At 37.3% G+C, this 14,740-nt stretch overlaps 1 protein-coding gene across 2 annotated transcripts in view; it reads left to right on the top strand.

Moving 5' to 3' along the window:
- Positions 1-14,740, top strand: part of LOC132560739 (prosaposin-like) — a 35,674-nt gene that overhangs the window by 9,963 nt on the left and 10,971 nt on the right. For both annotated transcript variants that reach the window (XR_009554667.1, XM_060225414.1), the window contains exons 6-16: positions 116-193; positions 3,335-3,451; positions 4,743-4,805; positions 5,078-5,137; positions 8,196-8,306; positions 8,493-8,588; positions 9,373-9,435; positions 10,796-10,855; positions 12,821-12,886; positions 13,662-13,739; positions 14,463-14,525. Coding sequence is in view for 1 of the 2 variants with exons in the window: in XM_060225414.1 (XP_060081397.1) it covers positions 116-193; positions 3,335-3,451; positions 4,743-4,805; positions 5,078-5,137; positions 8,196-8,306; positions 8,493-8,588; positions 9,373-9,435; positions 10,796-10,855; positions 12,821-12,886; positions 13,662-13,739; positions 14,463-14,525 (855 nt within the window). In the remaining variant the exon portion in view is untranslated. The remainder of the gene's footprint in view (positions 1-115; positions 194-3,334; positions 3,452-4,742; positions 4,806-5,077; positions 5,138-8,195; positions 8,307-8,492; positions 8,589-9,372; positions 9,436-10,795; positions 10,856-12,820; positions 12,887-13,661; positions 13,740-14,462; positions 14,526-14,740) is intronic.

Here is a 14,740-nt window from a genome sequence, read left to right as displayed (position 1 = left end):
ATTTGGTACAGAACAGTGAAATAGCAATGGGATTGAAATTCTACAGTAGGTAGAAGGATATGGGTAAGCTTATAACTAACTAAGTGTGATATGTTTACCTCTCTGTGTTATCTAGACTGCCAAAGGACTGTGTGGAATATTCATCTCCTGCAGTGGATTTGAAGACAATACAAACCATCAGAATAAGCCAGAGGTAAGGTCATCAGTAGCACAGCATTATCTTATGTAGAATTAATTAATGTTGTTTAACAACTTTTATCTGTATATAAATTTTGACAGGACATATATCTTATGGAATGGGCCTTTCCATCTTTCCACCATGAACATTTTCTTGTCTGGTTGTCTAAAGATGTCCTTGAGCTCCTGCAGTTCTCCATCAATTTCTTTCCTAGTTGATAAGGTTAATCACCATGGCGTTGTAGTTTTTATGAACAGGTTTTTTACTTGACAACCTTTATGAAATTGAACTCTTGTCCAGCAATCCAGGGATCTCCTCTCATAGTTTTCAACAAGTCTATTTCATCATATTTAGCAGGGTTAATCTCCATGATATTATAAGTAACTACCAATGCTCCCAACTTGTGGTTAAGTCCCCTAAAAGGAGACATACCAGATGTTTAAGCCCCCTAGAGGGAGTGATAGACATACCTGGTGTTTTAGTCCCCTAGAGGGAGTGATAGACATACCTGGTGTTTTAGTCCCCTAGAGGGAGTGATAGACATACCTGGTGTTTTAGTCCCCTAGAGGGAGTGATAGACATACCAGGTGTTTTAGTCCCCTAGAGGGAGTGATAGACATACCTGGTGTTTTAGTCCCCTAGAGGGAGTGATAGACATACCAGGTGTTTTAGTCCCCTAGAGGGAGTGATAGACATACCTGGTGTTTTAGTCCCCTAGAGGGAGTGATAGACATACCTGGTGTTTTAGTCCCCTAGAGGGAGTGATAGACATACCTGGTGTTTTAGTCCCCTAGAGGGAGTGATAGACATACCTGGTGTTTTAGTCCCCTAGAGGGAGTGATAGACATACCTGGTGTTTTAGTCCCCTAGAGGGAGTGATAGACATACCAGGTGTTTTAGTCCCCTAGAGGGAGTGATAGACATACCTGGTGTTTTAGTCCCCTAGAGGGAGTGATAGACATACCTGGTGTTTTAGTCCCCTAGAGGGAGTGATAGACATACCTGGTGTTTTAGTCCCCTAGAGGGAGTGATAGACATACCTGGTGTTTTAGTCCCCTAGAGGGAGAGATAGACATACCTGGTGTTTTAGTCCCCTAGAGGGAGTGATAGACATACCTGGTGTTTTAGTCCCCTAGAGGGCGTGAGAGACATACCTGGTGTTTGAGTCCCCTAGAGGGAGTGATAGACATACCAGGTGTTTTAGTCCCCTAGAGGGAGTGATAGACATACCTGGTGTTTTAGTCCCCTAGAGGGAGTGATAGACATACCTGGTGTTTTAGTCCCCTAGTGGGAGTGATAGACATACCTGGTGTTTTAGTCCCCTAGAGGGAGTGATAGACATACCTGGTGTTTTAGTCCCCTAGAGGGAGTGATAGACATACCTGGTGTTTTAGTCCCCTAGAGGGAGTGATAGACATACCTGGTGTTTTAGTCCCCTAGAGGGAGTGATAGACATACCAGGTGTTTTAGTCCCCTAGAGGGAGTGATAGACATACCTGGTGTTTTAGTCCCCTAGAGGGAGTGATAGACATACCAGGTGTTTTAGTCCCCTAGAGGGAGTGATAGACATACCTGGTGTTTTAGTCCCCTAGAGGGAGTGATGGACATACCAGGTGTTTTAGTCCCCTAGAGGGAGTGATAGACATACCAGGTGTTTTAGTCCCCTAGAGGGAGTGATAGACATACCTGGTGTTTTAGTCCCCTAGAGGGAGTGATAGACATACCAGGTGTTTTAGTCCCCTAGAGGGAGTGATAGACATACCTGGTGTTTTAGTCCCCTAGAGGGAGTGATAGACATACCAGGTGTTTTAGTCCCCTAGAGGGAGTGATAGACATACCTGGTGTTTTAGTCCCCTAGAGGGAGTGATAGACATACCTGGTGTTTTAGTCCCCTAGAGGGAGTGATAGACATACCTGGTGTTTTAGTCCCCTAGAGGGAGTGATAGACATACCAGGTGTTTTAGTCCCCTAGAGGGAGTGATAGACATACCTGGTGTTTTAGTCCCCTAGAGGGAGTGATAGACATACCTGGTGTTTTAGTCCCCTAGAGGGAGTGATAGACATACCTGGTGTTTTAGTCCCCTAGAGGGAGTGATAGACATACCAGGTGTTTTAGTCCCCTAGAGGGAGTGATAGACATACCTGGTGTTTTAGTCCCCTAGAGGGAGTGATAGACATACCAGGTGTTTTAGTCCCCTAGAGGGAGTGATAGACATACCAGGTGTTTTAGTCCCCTAGAGGGAGTGATAGACATACCAGGTGTTTTAGTCCCCTAGAGGGAGTGATAGAAATACCTGGTGTTTTAGTCCCCTAGAGGGAGTGATAGACATACCAGGTGTTTTAGTCCCCTAGAGGGAGTGATAGACATACCTGGTGTTTTAGTCCCCTAGAGGGAGTGATAGACATACCAGGTGTTTTAGTCCCCTAGAGGGAGTGATAGACATACCTGGTGTTTTAGTCCCCTAGAGGGAGTGATAGACATACCTGGTGTTTTAGTCCCCTAGAGGGAGTGATAGACATACCTGGTGTTTTAGTCCCCTAGAGGGAGTGATAGACATACCTGGTGTTTTAGTCCCCTAGAGGGAGTGATAGACATACCTGGTGTTTTAGTCCCCTAGAGGGAGTGATAGACATACCTGGTGTTTTAGTCCCCTAGAGGGAGTGATAGACATACCAGGTGTTTTAGTCCCCTAGAGGGAGTGATAGACATACCTGGTGTTTTAGTCCCCTAGAGGGAGTGATAGACATACCAGGTGTTTTAGTCCCCTAGAGGGAGTGATAGACATACCTGGTGTTTTAGTCCCCTAGAGGGAGTGATAGACATACCTGGTGTTTTAGTCCCCTAGAGGGAGTGATAGACATACCTGGTGTTTTAGTCCCCTAGAGGGAGTGATAGACATACCTGGTGTTTTAGTCCCCTAGAGGGAGTGATAGACATACCTGGTGTTTTAGTCCCCTAGAGGGAGTGATAGACATACCTGGTGTTTTAGTCCCCTAGAGGGAGTGATAGACATACCTGGTGTTTTAGTCCCCTAGAGGGAGTGATAGACATACCTGGTGTTTTAGTCCCCTAGAGGGAGTGATAGACATACCAGGTGTTTTAGTCCCCTAGAGGGAGTGATAGACATACCTGATGATAATTATTTACACTTTCAGACTAATTCTTTAGTCCCTCTGGTGGAAGCCACACCAGTCAACGCTGGTAACATCTGTACTGACTGTGTCAGCTTCATAACTGACATCAAGAACCTTCTCACTGCTCCTGATACTGAGGTAGGCACTTGCATATAACAACATCTTTTAAGCTACAATGTCTCAGTGTGTACGTGTTTATCTTTATTAAATATAATTCACTTTGAACCTAAATGTTATAAGATATTTACCTATAAGATAATGCTCAATCAATATCCTTTTTTAAAAGAGTCTTTTAATGTTGATTTTGAAAATGTAAACAAATACACACAGGTGTACAGCTGTTATAGACCACAATGGGACACGTTCAGTTCAATTCATGACACCCTCAAACTAAATTTGATTTGTGTATAGACCACAATGGGACAGCTTTGAATTCAATTCATGACACCCTCAAACTAAATTTGATTTGTGTATAGACCACAATGGGACAGCTTTGAATTCAATTCACGACACCCTCAAACTAAATTTGATTTGTGTATAGACCACAATGGGACAGCTTTGAATTCAATTCACGACACCCTCAAACTAAATTTGATTTGTGTATAGACCACAATGGGACAGCTTTGAATTCAATTCACGACACCCTCAAACTAAATTTGATTTGTGTTTAGACCACAATGGGACAGCTTTGAATTCAATTCACGACACCCTCAAACTAAATTTGATTTGTGTATAGACCACAATGGGACAGCTTTGAATTCAATTCACGACACCCTCAAACTAAATTTGATTTGTGTATAGACCACAATGGGACAGCTTTGAATTCAATTCACGACACCCTCAAACTAAATTTGATTTGTGTATAGACCACAATGGGACAGCTTTGAATTCAATTCATGACACCCTCAAACTAAATTTGATTTGTGTATAGACCACAATGGGACAGCTTTGAATTCAATTCACGACACCCTCAAACTAAATTTGATTTGTGTATAGACCACAATGGGACAGCTTTGAATTCAATTCATGACACCCTCAAACTAAATTTGATTTGTGTTTGTACATAGATTTATTGTATTGTGTATAGTGTATATGCCTTTTTTATGTTTATATAGTAAGTAAAGAATGTGATTAGATGTAGAGAGAACAACAGGAGATGGAAAATGGATCAGAGTAGAGAGAGGATACAGGGTAGAGAGGATACAGGGTAGGAAGAGGATACAGGGTAGGGGGAGGATACAGGGTAGCAAGGATAGCAGTAGGGAGGGAACAGTTGTAGGGAGGGAACAGCTGTAGGAAGGGAACAGTGGTAGGAAGGGAACAGTGGTAGGGAGGGAACAGCTGTAGGGAGGGAACAGTGGTAGAGAGAGAACGGTATACAATTCTGTTGATTATCATTTCATTGTGAATAATCATTTTGAATTTACAGAGCCAGCTGATTGGGATGTTGAAACAGATTGTATGTTCTCAGCTTGGTTCAGTGGAGGCTATTGTAAGTATTCTTCAGTGATAACCATGCATAAGGGGAAGATATTTAATTGGGGTATATTGATATATCCATATATGGAAAGAGGGTGTTAAATGAAAATCAAAGTGGAAAAATTATCAGAGATAATCAAGTTACTCACCTTTGGGACATTGTAAACTTGTTAAATTTTGAGTTAAAGATCCTATGGTTATTAGTTACAGCAGTCTTTGAACACATTAATTTTTGTTGATGGGTTTGTATGATATTGCTGTATTGACAACCTGATATATTTTCAGTGTAATGATCTGGTGGATACCTATGTGCCTCAGGGTCTGTCAGTGCTCGCCTCCTACATCGTAAGTTGTGGTTGCAGTGATAAGAATGATGACCTAGTTTGGCTATTTAAAGTTTCCAAGTTCTTCAATACTTGTGTAAAATTAAGTTTTGTTAGAATCAGATCTCTTGGAAATGGTAGTTAGATTTAGCAATTTGTATACTAATCTGACAAAGGTACAGTTTGTATACTAATCTGACAAAGGTACAATTTGTATACTAATCTGACAAAGGTACAATTTGTATACTTATCTGACAAAGGTACAATTACTAATCTGACAAAGGTACAATTTGTATACTAATCTGACAAAGGTACAATTTGTATACTAATCTGACAAAGGTACAATTTGTATACTAATCTGACAAAGGTACAATTTGTATACTAATCTGACAAAGGTACGATTTGTATACTAATCTGACAAAGGTACAATTACTAATCTGACAAAGGTACAATTTATATACTAATCTGACAAAGGTACAATTTGTATACTAATCTGACAAAGGTACAATTTGTATACTAATCTGACAAAGGTACAATTTGTATACTAATCTGACAAAGGTACAATTTGTATACTAATCTGACAAAGGTACAATTTGTATACTAATCTGACAAAGGTACAATTTGTATACTTACCTGACAAAGGTACAATTTGTATACTAATCTGACAAAGGTACAATTTGTATACTAATCTGACAAAGGTACAATTTGTATACTTATCTGACAAAGGTACAATTTGTATACTAATCTGACAAAGGTACAATTTGTATACTAATCTGACAAAGGTACAATTTGTATACTAATCTGACAAAGGTACAATTTATATACTAATCTGACAAAGGTACAATTTGTATACTAATCTGACAAAGGTACAATTACTAATCTGACAAAGGTACAATTTATATACTAATCTGACAAAGGTACAATTTGTATACTAATCTGACAAAGGTACAATTTGTATACTAATCTGACAAAGGTACAATTTATATACTAATCTGACAAAGGTACAATTTGTATACTAATCTGACAAAGGTACAATTTGTATACTAATCTGACAAAGGTACAATTTGTATACTAATCTGACAAAGGTACAATTTGTATACTTCTGACAAAGGTACAATTACTAATCTGACAAAGGTACAATATACTAATCTGACAAAGGTACAATTTATATACTAATCTGACAAAGGTACAATTTGTATACTAATCTGCAAAGGTACAATTTGTATACTAATCTGACAAAGGTACAATTTGTATACTAATCTGACAAAGGTACAATTTATATACTAATCTGACAAAGGTACAATTTGTATACTAATCTGACAAAGGTACAATTACTAATCTGACAAAGGTACAATTTATATACTAATCTGACAAAGGTACAATTTGTATACTAATCTGACAAAGGTACAATTTGTATACTAATCTGACAAAGGTACAATTTGTATACTAATCTGACAAAGGTACAATTTATATACTAATCTGACAAAGGTACAATTTGTATACTAATCTGACAAAGGTACAATTTGTATACTAATCTGACAAAGGTACAATTTGTATACTAATCTGACAAAGGTACAATTACTAATCTGACAAAGGTACAATTTGTATACTGACAAAGGTACAATTTGTATACTAATCTGACAAAGGTACAATTTGTATACTAATCTGACAAAGGTACAATTTGTATACTAATCTGACAAAGGTACAATTTGTATACTAATCTGACAAGGTACAATTTGTATACTAATCTGACAAAGGTACAATTTGTATACTAATCTGACAAAGGTACAATTTGTATACTAATCTGACAAAGGTACAATTTATATACTAATCTGACAAAGGTACAATTTGTATACTAATCTGACAAAGGTACAATTTGTATACTAATCTGACAAAGGTACAATTTGTATACTAATCTGACAAAGGTACAATTTATATACTAATCTGACAAAGGTACAATTTGTATACTAATCTGACAAAGGTACAATTACTAATCTGACAAAGGTACAATTTATATACTAATCTGACAAAGGTACAATTTATATACTAATCTGACAAAGGTACAATTTGTATACTAATCTGACAAAGGTACAATTTGTATACTAATCTGACAAAGGTACAATTTGTATACTAATCTGACAAAGGTACAATTTGTATACTAATCTGACAAAGGTACAATTACTAATCTGACAAAGGTACAATTTGTATACTAATCTGACAAAGGTACAATTTGTATACTAATCTGACAAAGGTACAATTTGTATACTAATCTGACAAAGGTACAATTTGTATACTAATTTGACAAAGGTACAATTTATATACTAATCTGACAAAGGTACAATTTGTATACTAATCTGACAAAGGTACAATTTGTATACTAATCTGACAAAGGTACAATTTGTATACTAATCTGACAAAGGTACAATTTGTATACTAATCTGACAAAGGTACAATTACTAATCTGACAAAGGTACAATTACTAATCTGACAAAGGTACAATTTGTATACTAATCTGACAAAGGTACAATTACTAATCTGACAAAGGTACAATTTGTATACTAATCTGACAAAGGTACAATTTGTATACTAATCTGACAAAGGTACAATTTGTATACTAATCTGACAAAGGTACAATTACTAATCTGACAAAGGTACAATTTGTATACTAATCTGACAAAGGTACAATTACTAATCTGACAAAGGTACAATTTGTATACTAATCTGACAAAGGTACAATTTGTATACTAATCTGACAAAGGTACAATTTGTATACTAATCTGACAAAGGTACAATTACTAATCTGACAAAGGTACAATTTGTATACTAATCTGACAAAGGTACAATTTGTATACTAATCTGACAAAGGTACAATTTGTATACTAATCTGACAAAGGTACAATTTCAAAAAGAAATTAACAGAGACTTGTGTTTCTTTTTGTGCTTTGGTTTTGAAGTACAACTGTATCAAAAATGACAACTTGTAGAGGTGGGCTGAACATCGGCTTTATATGTGTATTATGACGTTTGTTTACCTATATGTGTATTGAACACTAAAACAACAATTTCTTGTCTATACTTAGGATCCCACAGTGACATGCAGTGCAGTTGGCTTCTGTACAGGCGAGGCCACACTGGAACTCCGATCTAAGTTCAATGACATGAAAACTTTTGTCATGGTAGTCCTGAGAAAAGTAAGCTATTTTACAAGAACTGCTGATGGGGTGAAAAAGTAGACAAATCTTACAAATATTTGTCTTGTCAATTGTCTTTGTTGTTTCTCTTTCATTCGGTAGCATTTACTGTGTTACATAGACTTAGATAGAAGATGTCTCTGTGGTATATGACCTGCAGTTTTATAAAAATATCCTTGATTGCAGATGGGCATCCATGTCACCACAAATGCATTGGAATGTGATGCCTGTAAGTCAATCGCCGCAGATCTCAGAAAGATGGCCCGTGACCCAACCATACAGGTAAGTTAGGCAGCCTGTGACCCAACCATACAGGTAAGTTAGGCAGCCTGTGACCCAACCATACAGGTAAGTTAGGCAGCCCTTGACCCAACCATACAGGTAAGTTAGGCAGCCCTTGACCCAACCATACAGGTAAGTTAGGCAGCCCGTGACCCAACCATACAGGTAAGTTAGGCAGCCTGTAACCCTACCATCATCTTTAATATTCCAGGTGTTATAAACACCTTCATTCTCTGCACTCCTGGATCATTTGCTGGCATAATTGAAAGCACAAGTGGAGTGACTTGATTTGTCTCGAGCAGGTTTCAGGAAAAAAATACACTCTTATGAAGGTTACAAAGGAGCAACACTCAACTCCAAAGCCAGCACTGTTATGCAAACTCGAGATTCGTTGGATGTACTGCACAGATCAAACTAGTGTTCTCATCTTATACCGAGGTGTCACACATGGAACCTTCAATTTTGTGATGAAATGGTCCAGGGATGCAGAGAGCCTTAGTGAGCATAACCCCTGGAATATCAAATATGCCTTACCATCGAAGTATAAGGTAGATGGTATGTGACCCAAACATAGAGGTTAGTTAGATATCCTGTGAAGTAAATGAAATAGCCAATGAGAGATCCTTAATCCTTATCTAATTACACGAATACTAATTAGACTCTGGTATTTGCTGAAATTATGTATAAACAATATTTGGTAAGCATTATGAATTGAACTTGTTGTTTGATGAATTGTAAAATTACTTAAAGGTTGTGTTACAACAGAGATGTGTTCTGTTTACAGAGGAAAGTGGTGGACTTTGTGGAGCAGAATGTATGTGCCCATCTTGGTGAATTAGCTGACTTGGTAAGTCTCCTGGATTTATCTCCCCTCTCTTTGTCCATGTATGATGAAGGACAAGCTTATATTATTGCAGTTTTCACTCTGGCAGTCAGTTTGTCTTTCTACAGCAACAACTTCAGATTATCAAAGTGCTAAAACTTTGTTGTTATACATGTCATAACAAGATGACATGTCAGGCTGTGATCAACACCTCAATGTCAAGGTCATGACATCTTGTGAACCACTCGTCAAGACATCAAACATCGCATACTCCACGTGAGAGAAATTACTAGTCCTCCGTCATCAAAAGATGGGTAACTCAAATGGCCCTTTATCCTTTGTCTGTTCCAATTTCTATCCTTAATCAATTCTTGTTATTATTATTTCTTGAGAAGCACTGGATGAATCATTCTCAAACTTCATATGTCCACTTTGGTCATTAGGTATGAATTATCTATTTTGGGAGACTGGAAAAGAAGATGGCAGACAGGTGGCCATCATTGTTTTTTGATTGTCATAGTTATTTCTATTTCTGCATAAGTAATTTGTGGTTGAGGTCATAGAGTGTTATTTCTATTTCTGGGTAAGTAATTTCTATTTCTGCATAAGTAATTTGTGGTTCAAGTCATGTGTGTTATTTCTATTTTTGGGTAAGTAATTTCTATTTCTGGGTAAGTAATTTGTGGTTCAAGTCATGTGTGTTATTTCTATTTCTGGGTAAGTAATTTGTGGTTCAAGTCATGTGTGTTATTTCTATTTCTGGGTAAGTAATTTGTGGTTCAAGTCATGTGTGTTATTTCTATTTCTGGGTAAGTAATTTGTGGTTTCTTCTTAGACTTCATTAGTAGGTCCCTAAGTCCCAAGTTGTGTATATTTCATTCAGGGACTGATGAAAAAAAAAACAAAAACAATGACAGGCAACCACCTTTTTTTACCATTAAAGTTTGTTACTGCTATTTCTGGATTTCTAAAATTTCATATGAAGATACCTCTTGGTCCTTAGTAGTCCTCATGTGCCCATTTGGTTTTGGGACCGATCAGAAAAACAAAATAGGTGACAGGTGGCCATCTTGGACAGTTTTGAGTATTTCTTATGAGGAATTTTCAAATTTCGTGTGGTTAAGAACAAAAATAGAGGATAGAAGAAAGGAAAAGACCTACGGAATAAAGATCTAACAAGGGTGAGCCCCAGGATCTCTCTGGGATCTCTTTAACTTAAATCCATTTCTTTGAGTGTTAACACAGTTATGATATTAAAACCATTTTATTAAAACAAAATTTGTTTAAAAATGAAATGGGAAACATTTATGCATTCATGAAGTGGTTCATTTTAGTTTTAAACCTTTTTGAGAAATGTTTAAATAAATATTTTTCTTGTTTGTAGTGTAAACAGACTGTGGAGGACAACTATATTGGTGTGTTCCAGTTGATTGCTGGCTCATTGGTATGTATACAGGAAAATTTTGATTTTCCTCAAAAGATTTGGTAAATTTTGTAAGTGATCAAAATGTGACAAATTTTAGAAAGGTACATTTTAGCAACCAAAATAGTTACTGAATCTAATGATTCCATGTTAAGAGGGTCCAGAGTCCTACATCTAATATACACCGTGTGAAATCTCCACTACGACATAATACTAGATTGTATTTCTATGATAGCAAGTGATTTTATTATCAACATGCATCATAGATGCCAAAGGAGTATTGACACCAGTGAATTCTTACTGTGATGTCATACCATTGTCCTGTCAGGGGAATCCCCCATGGTAAATCTATTGTCCTGACAGGGGAATCCCCCATGGTAAATCTATTGTCCTGACAGGGGAATCCCCCATGGTAAAACCATTGTCTTGACAGGGGAATCCCCCATGGTAAATCCATTGTCCTCACAGGGGAATCCCACATGGTAAAACCATTGTCCTGACAGGGGAATCCCCCATGGTAAATCCATTGTCCTCACAGGGGAATCCCCCATGGTAAAACCATTGTCTTGACAGGGGAATCCCCTATGGTTAAAAAGCATGTCCTGGGTAAGAGAGACCTCCTATTACACATAGATGTACTAAATGACTTTACTGTCATGACATCACAGTTTGATGATGTTACATGGTATCACAATCGAAATCCTGTCAAAAGCTTGCTTGCTCTTGAGGATCATTCCATCATCAGCAAACTCCATCTTATGAACTAAAGAAATGATTACACCAGCTTGTCATGAAGAGATTGTGATGTTCTATAAATTGTGGTATACCCATTATATATGGCTGTTGTATTATTAATATATCTTTATCTGTTCTTTGATAATGTAACAACTTTTGTTTGTGGGAATGTGAACAACATTTTATAACATGATTAACATTGCGCTTACCAAATATTCATGTAGTAGGTTAGAGAAAAATAGTCAAACATATGTAGATATGTGGAATAATGAGATTCTACCCAAAGGTATCAATCTTGTGATCAGCACCTTGACAAAGCCTCTGTTCTGACCTACATTTTGTACTCTGTGGTAGAATAACTGCATCCCACCATATCTACTATTGGCGACTCTTATAAAACATGAAAACATATGTTCTTTGGGATATTAGTGACACTGTTATTGGGGGCCCCACAGTGGTATAATACATGTGTAGTAACACTGTTGTTGGTGGCCCACATTTGGTTGTAAGCCACATTGTAATTGGGGGGCCCACAATGGGTTGGAAGTAACACTGTAATTGGGGGGCCCACAATGGGTTGGAAGTAACATTGTAATTGGGGGGCCCACAATGAGTTTGAAGTAACACTGTAATTGGGGGGCCCACAATGGGTTTGAAGTAACACTGTAATTGGGGGGCCCACAATGGGTTGGAAGTAACACTGTAATTGGGGGGCCCACAATGGGTTGGAAGTAACATTGTAATTGGGGGCCCACAATGGGTTGGAAGTAACATTGTAATTGGGGGGCCCACAATGGGTTGGAAGTAACACTGTAATTGGGGGGGCCACAATGGGTTGGAAGTAACATTGTAATTGGGGGGCCCACAATGGGTTTGAAGTAACATTGTAATTGGAGGCCCACAATGGGTTGGAAGTAACACTGTAATTGGGGGGCCCACAATGGGTTGGAAGTAACATTGTAATTGGGGGCCCACAATGGGTTGGAAGTAACACTGTAATTTGGGGGCCCACAATGGGTTGGAAGTAACACTGTAATTGGGGGGCCCACAATGGGTTGGAAGTAACATTGTAATTGGGGGGGCCCACAATGCAGTATCTCTATCATCATTTTCAAAATATTTTATATGAACAGAATGACAAATTTTACATTACAATGATGAATGTTTGTATTCGAATATCTGTGCTGCTAACATTGATGGTGGTATACAAGTGACAATTTAACAATAGTATCTCTTGTGTTTCCTCAACAGATCGATGACCAGGTGTGTATTAACCTTGGAATGTGTCCCAGTTCTCTAGGAGCAGCTAAATTACAGGTATGTACTGGGAGTCACAATGGTCAAATCTTAAACATCTTATTTTAGATTGTTAGCAAACATGTCTTTTTTCCTGATATAATATCATGTTAACTCAATACGTTGTTTGACAAATGTCTTGTTTTACTGATATAGCACAGTGTAGTGAAAATAATGATATAAAAATGCTGTTGTTTACTAAGTGTGATACTATTTTACTGCTGATATTAATGATGTTGTATAGTTAGAAATAGAAAATACAGATGATTGTATCTATTGGGTCATTGCCCAAAAGTATGTATCAATTAGTCTCTAAATGACCTAGGGGATGTATCAGTTCGTCGAGAACAATACTACTCATAGTACTTGAGAACTTTACTATAACATTGTGCAATCAAATCTTTGAAACAACTTGAACACTTATTAAACATAAGTAATTTTTCTGGTCTTTGGAGCATGAATCAATAAGCAATCAATGTTGTAAAAGCAAGTAAAACCTGAAGTCTTTCTCTTCATTCAAAAAACTGCTTTAAAATTTGGATTAGATCAATTTTCATTTGGGGTTAAATATGTTGTTTTATTTTTGCAGTATTCAATTTCTGTGGGTTAAAGATTTGTTTAATGTAAATGTCAGTGGAATGATGAATGTCATTAACAAATTTGCTCTCCATGTCAAGTAGTATATGTAGTATCCTCACTCCCAAGTATTTAGGAAAGAATCAGATAATGGATTTTGGTGGGTGAAAAGCTGAACATACTATATATATATACATAACATACTACTTTTTGCACACAGCTCGGAACCATTGAATGTGAGGCTTGTACAGCACTTATTAAAGCCCTGAGTTTCCTGGAGAGTTCTGCCACAGTTCAGGTAGGGGGCAGCACATTCAGCGTAGTCTTGGTCGATCTAGTTCATGCAGCTTGTATAACAAAAGCCATATAAATTAAACATACCCCAAGCTCTTTCTCTTGTGGGTGTTTTGTTTCAGGCTTTTTTTTCATTGCCCATAAGATTGAAGATTAAGGGGCATATTGGTTTTGGTTCATTTGTTTGCACACAACTTTGACTCCTATCTTCTCAATGGTAAATGATAAGACTTTGGATAGGTGTAGTCCTGATGAATCATTTGATGACGTTGAGCCTAGGCCTACTTCTCTTAATCTAACTTTAGATTTTTCATCAGATTGAAACCAAATTTGTTACATTGCTTTATATCAGTGAGTTCATCAATTAATTTGATATTGGTCAAAATTGGTCCAATGTTTCTGAATTTGTTAGCAAGATTTGAAGTGTACATTCTTTTGTGTGAGATCTTGGATAAATTTGATATTGGTCAAAATCTGTCATTTTTTTATCAGAGTTGTCGGTCTTTAAAACCATTAAAAAAGATCATTCTTGTTTGTATGTCAGTATCTTGCTCTATATGCATGTGATGGAAATACACATGCGTTGCAGCATTCTGTTGCCAAATCCTTTGACTGCCAATCAAAGTCATCTTAATTATCAATAAAATTCTTTTATTTTGTAATAATGAGAATGATGAAGTTTACTGAAACAGAAATGTTATGCAACATAGGGTTTTCTCAATTCCAGAATACAATCAAGAATTTCCTTGAAAATTATGTGTGTCCCAGGCTTGGAAGTTCAGCAGCACAGGTAATATACATTTATAACATGCCTGAATGGAAAGTAACTGTGTCAGTTATAATTTGGCTTGAAGTAAGATAACTCTAGCTTCTTTTGGATTCAGCCAGATGCGGTCAAAATGGCTGAAATTCAGCAATCTCCTGTTCTAAAAATTGATTTCTAATTGGATTACAGGTTCATATATGCTTTGTATACTGTAAGATGGATGAGAATCCAATGATAAG

The sequence above is a fragment of the Ylistrum balloti genome, unplaced genomic scaffold (assembly GCF_031769215.1).
Source record: "Ylistrum balloti isolate Yb309-2 unplaced genomic scaffold, AGI_CSIRO_Ybal_v1 Utg371108, whole genome shotgun sequence".
Lineage (NCBI taxonomy): Eukaryota > Metazoa > Mollusca > Bivalvia > Pectinida > Pectinidae > Ylistrum > Ylistrum balloti.
This window is presented reverse-complemented; position numbering and strand designations above follow the sequence as displayed.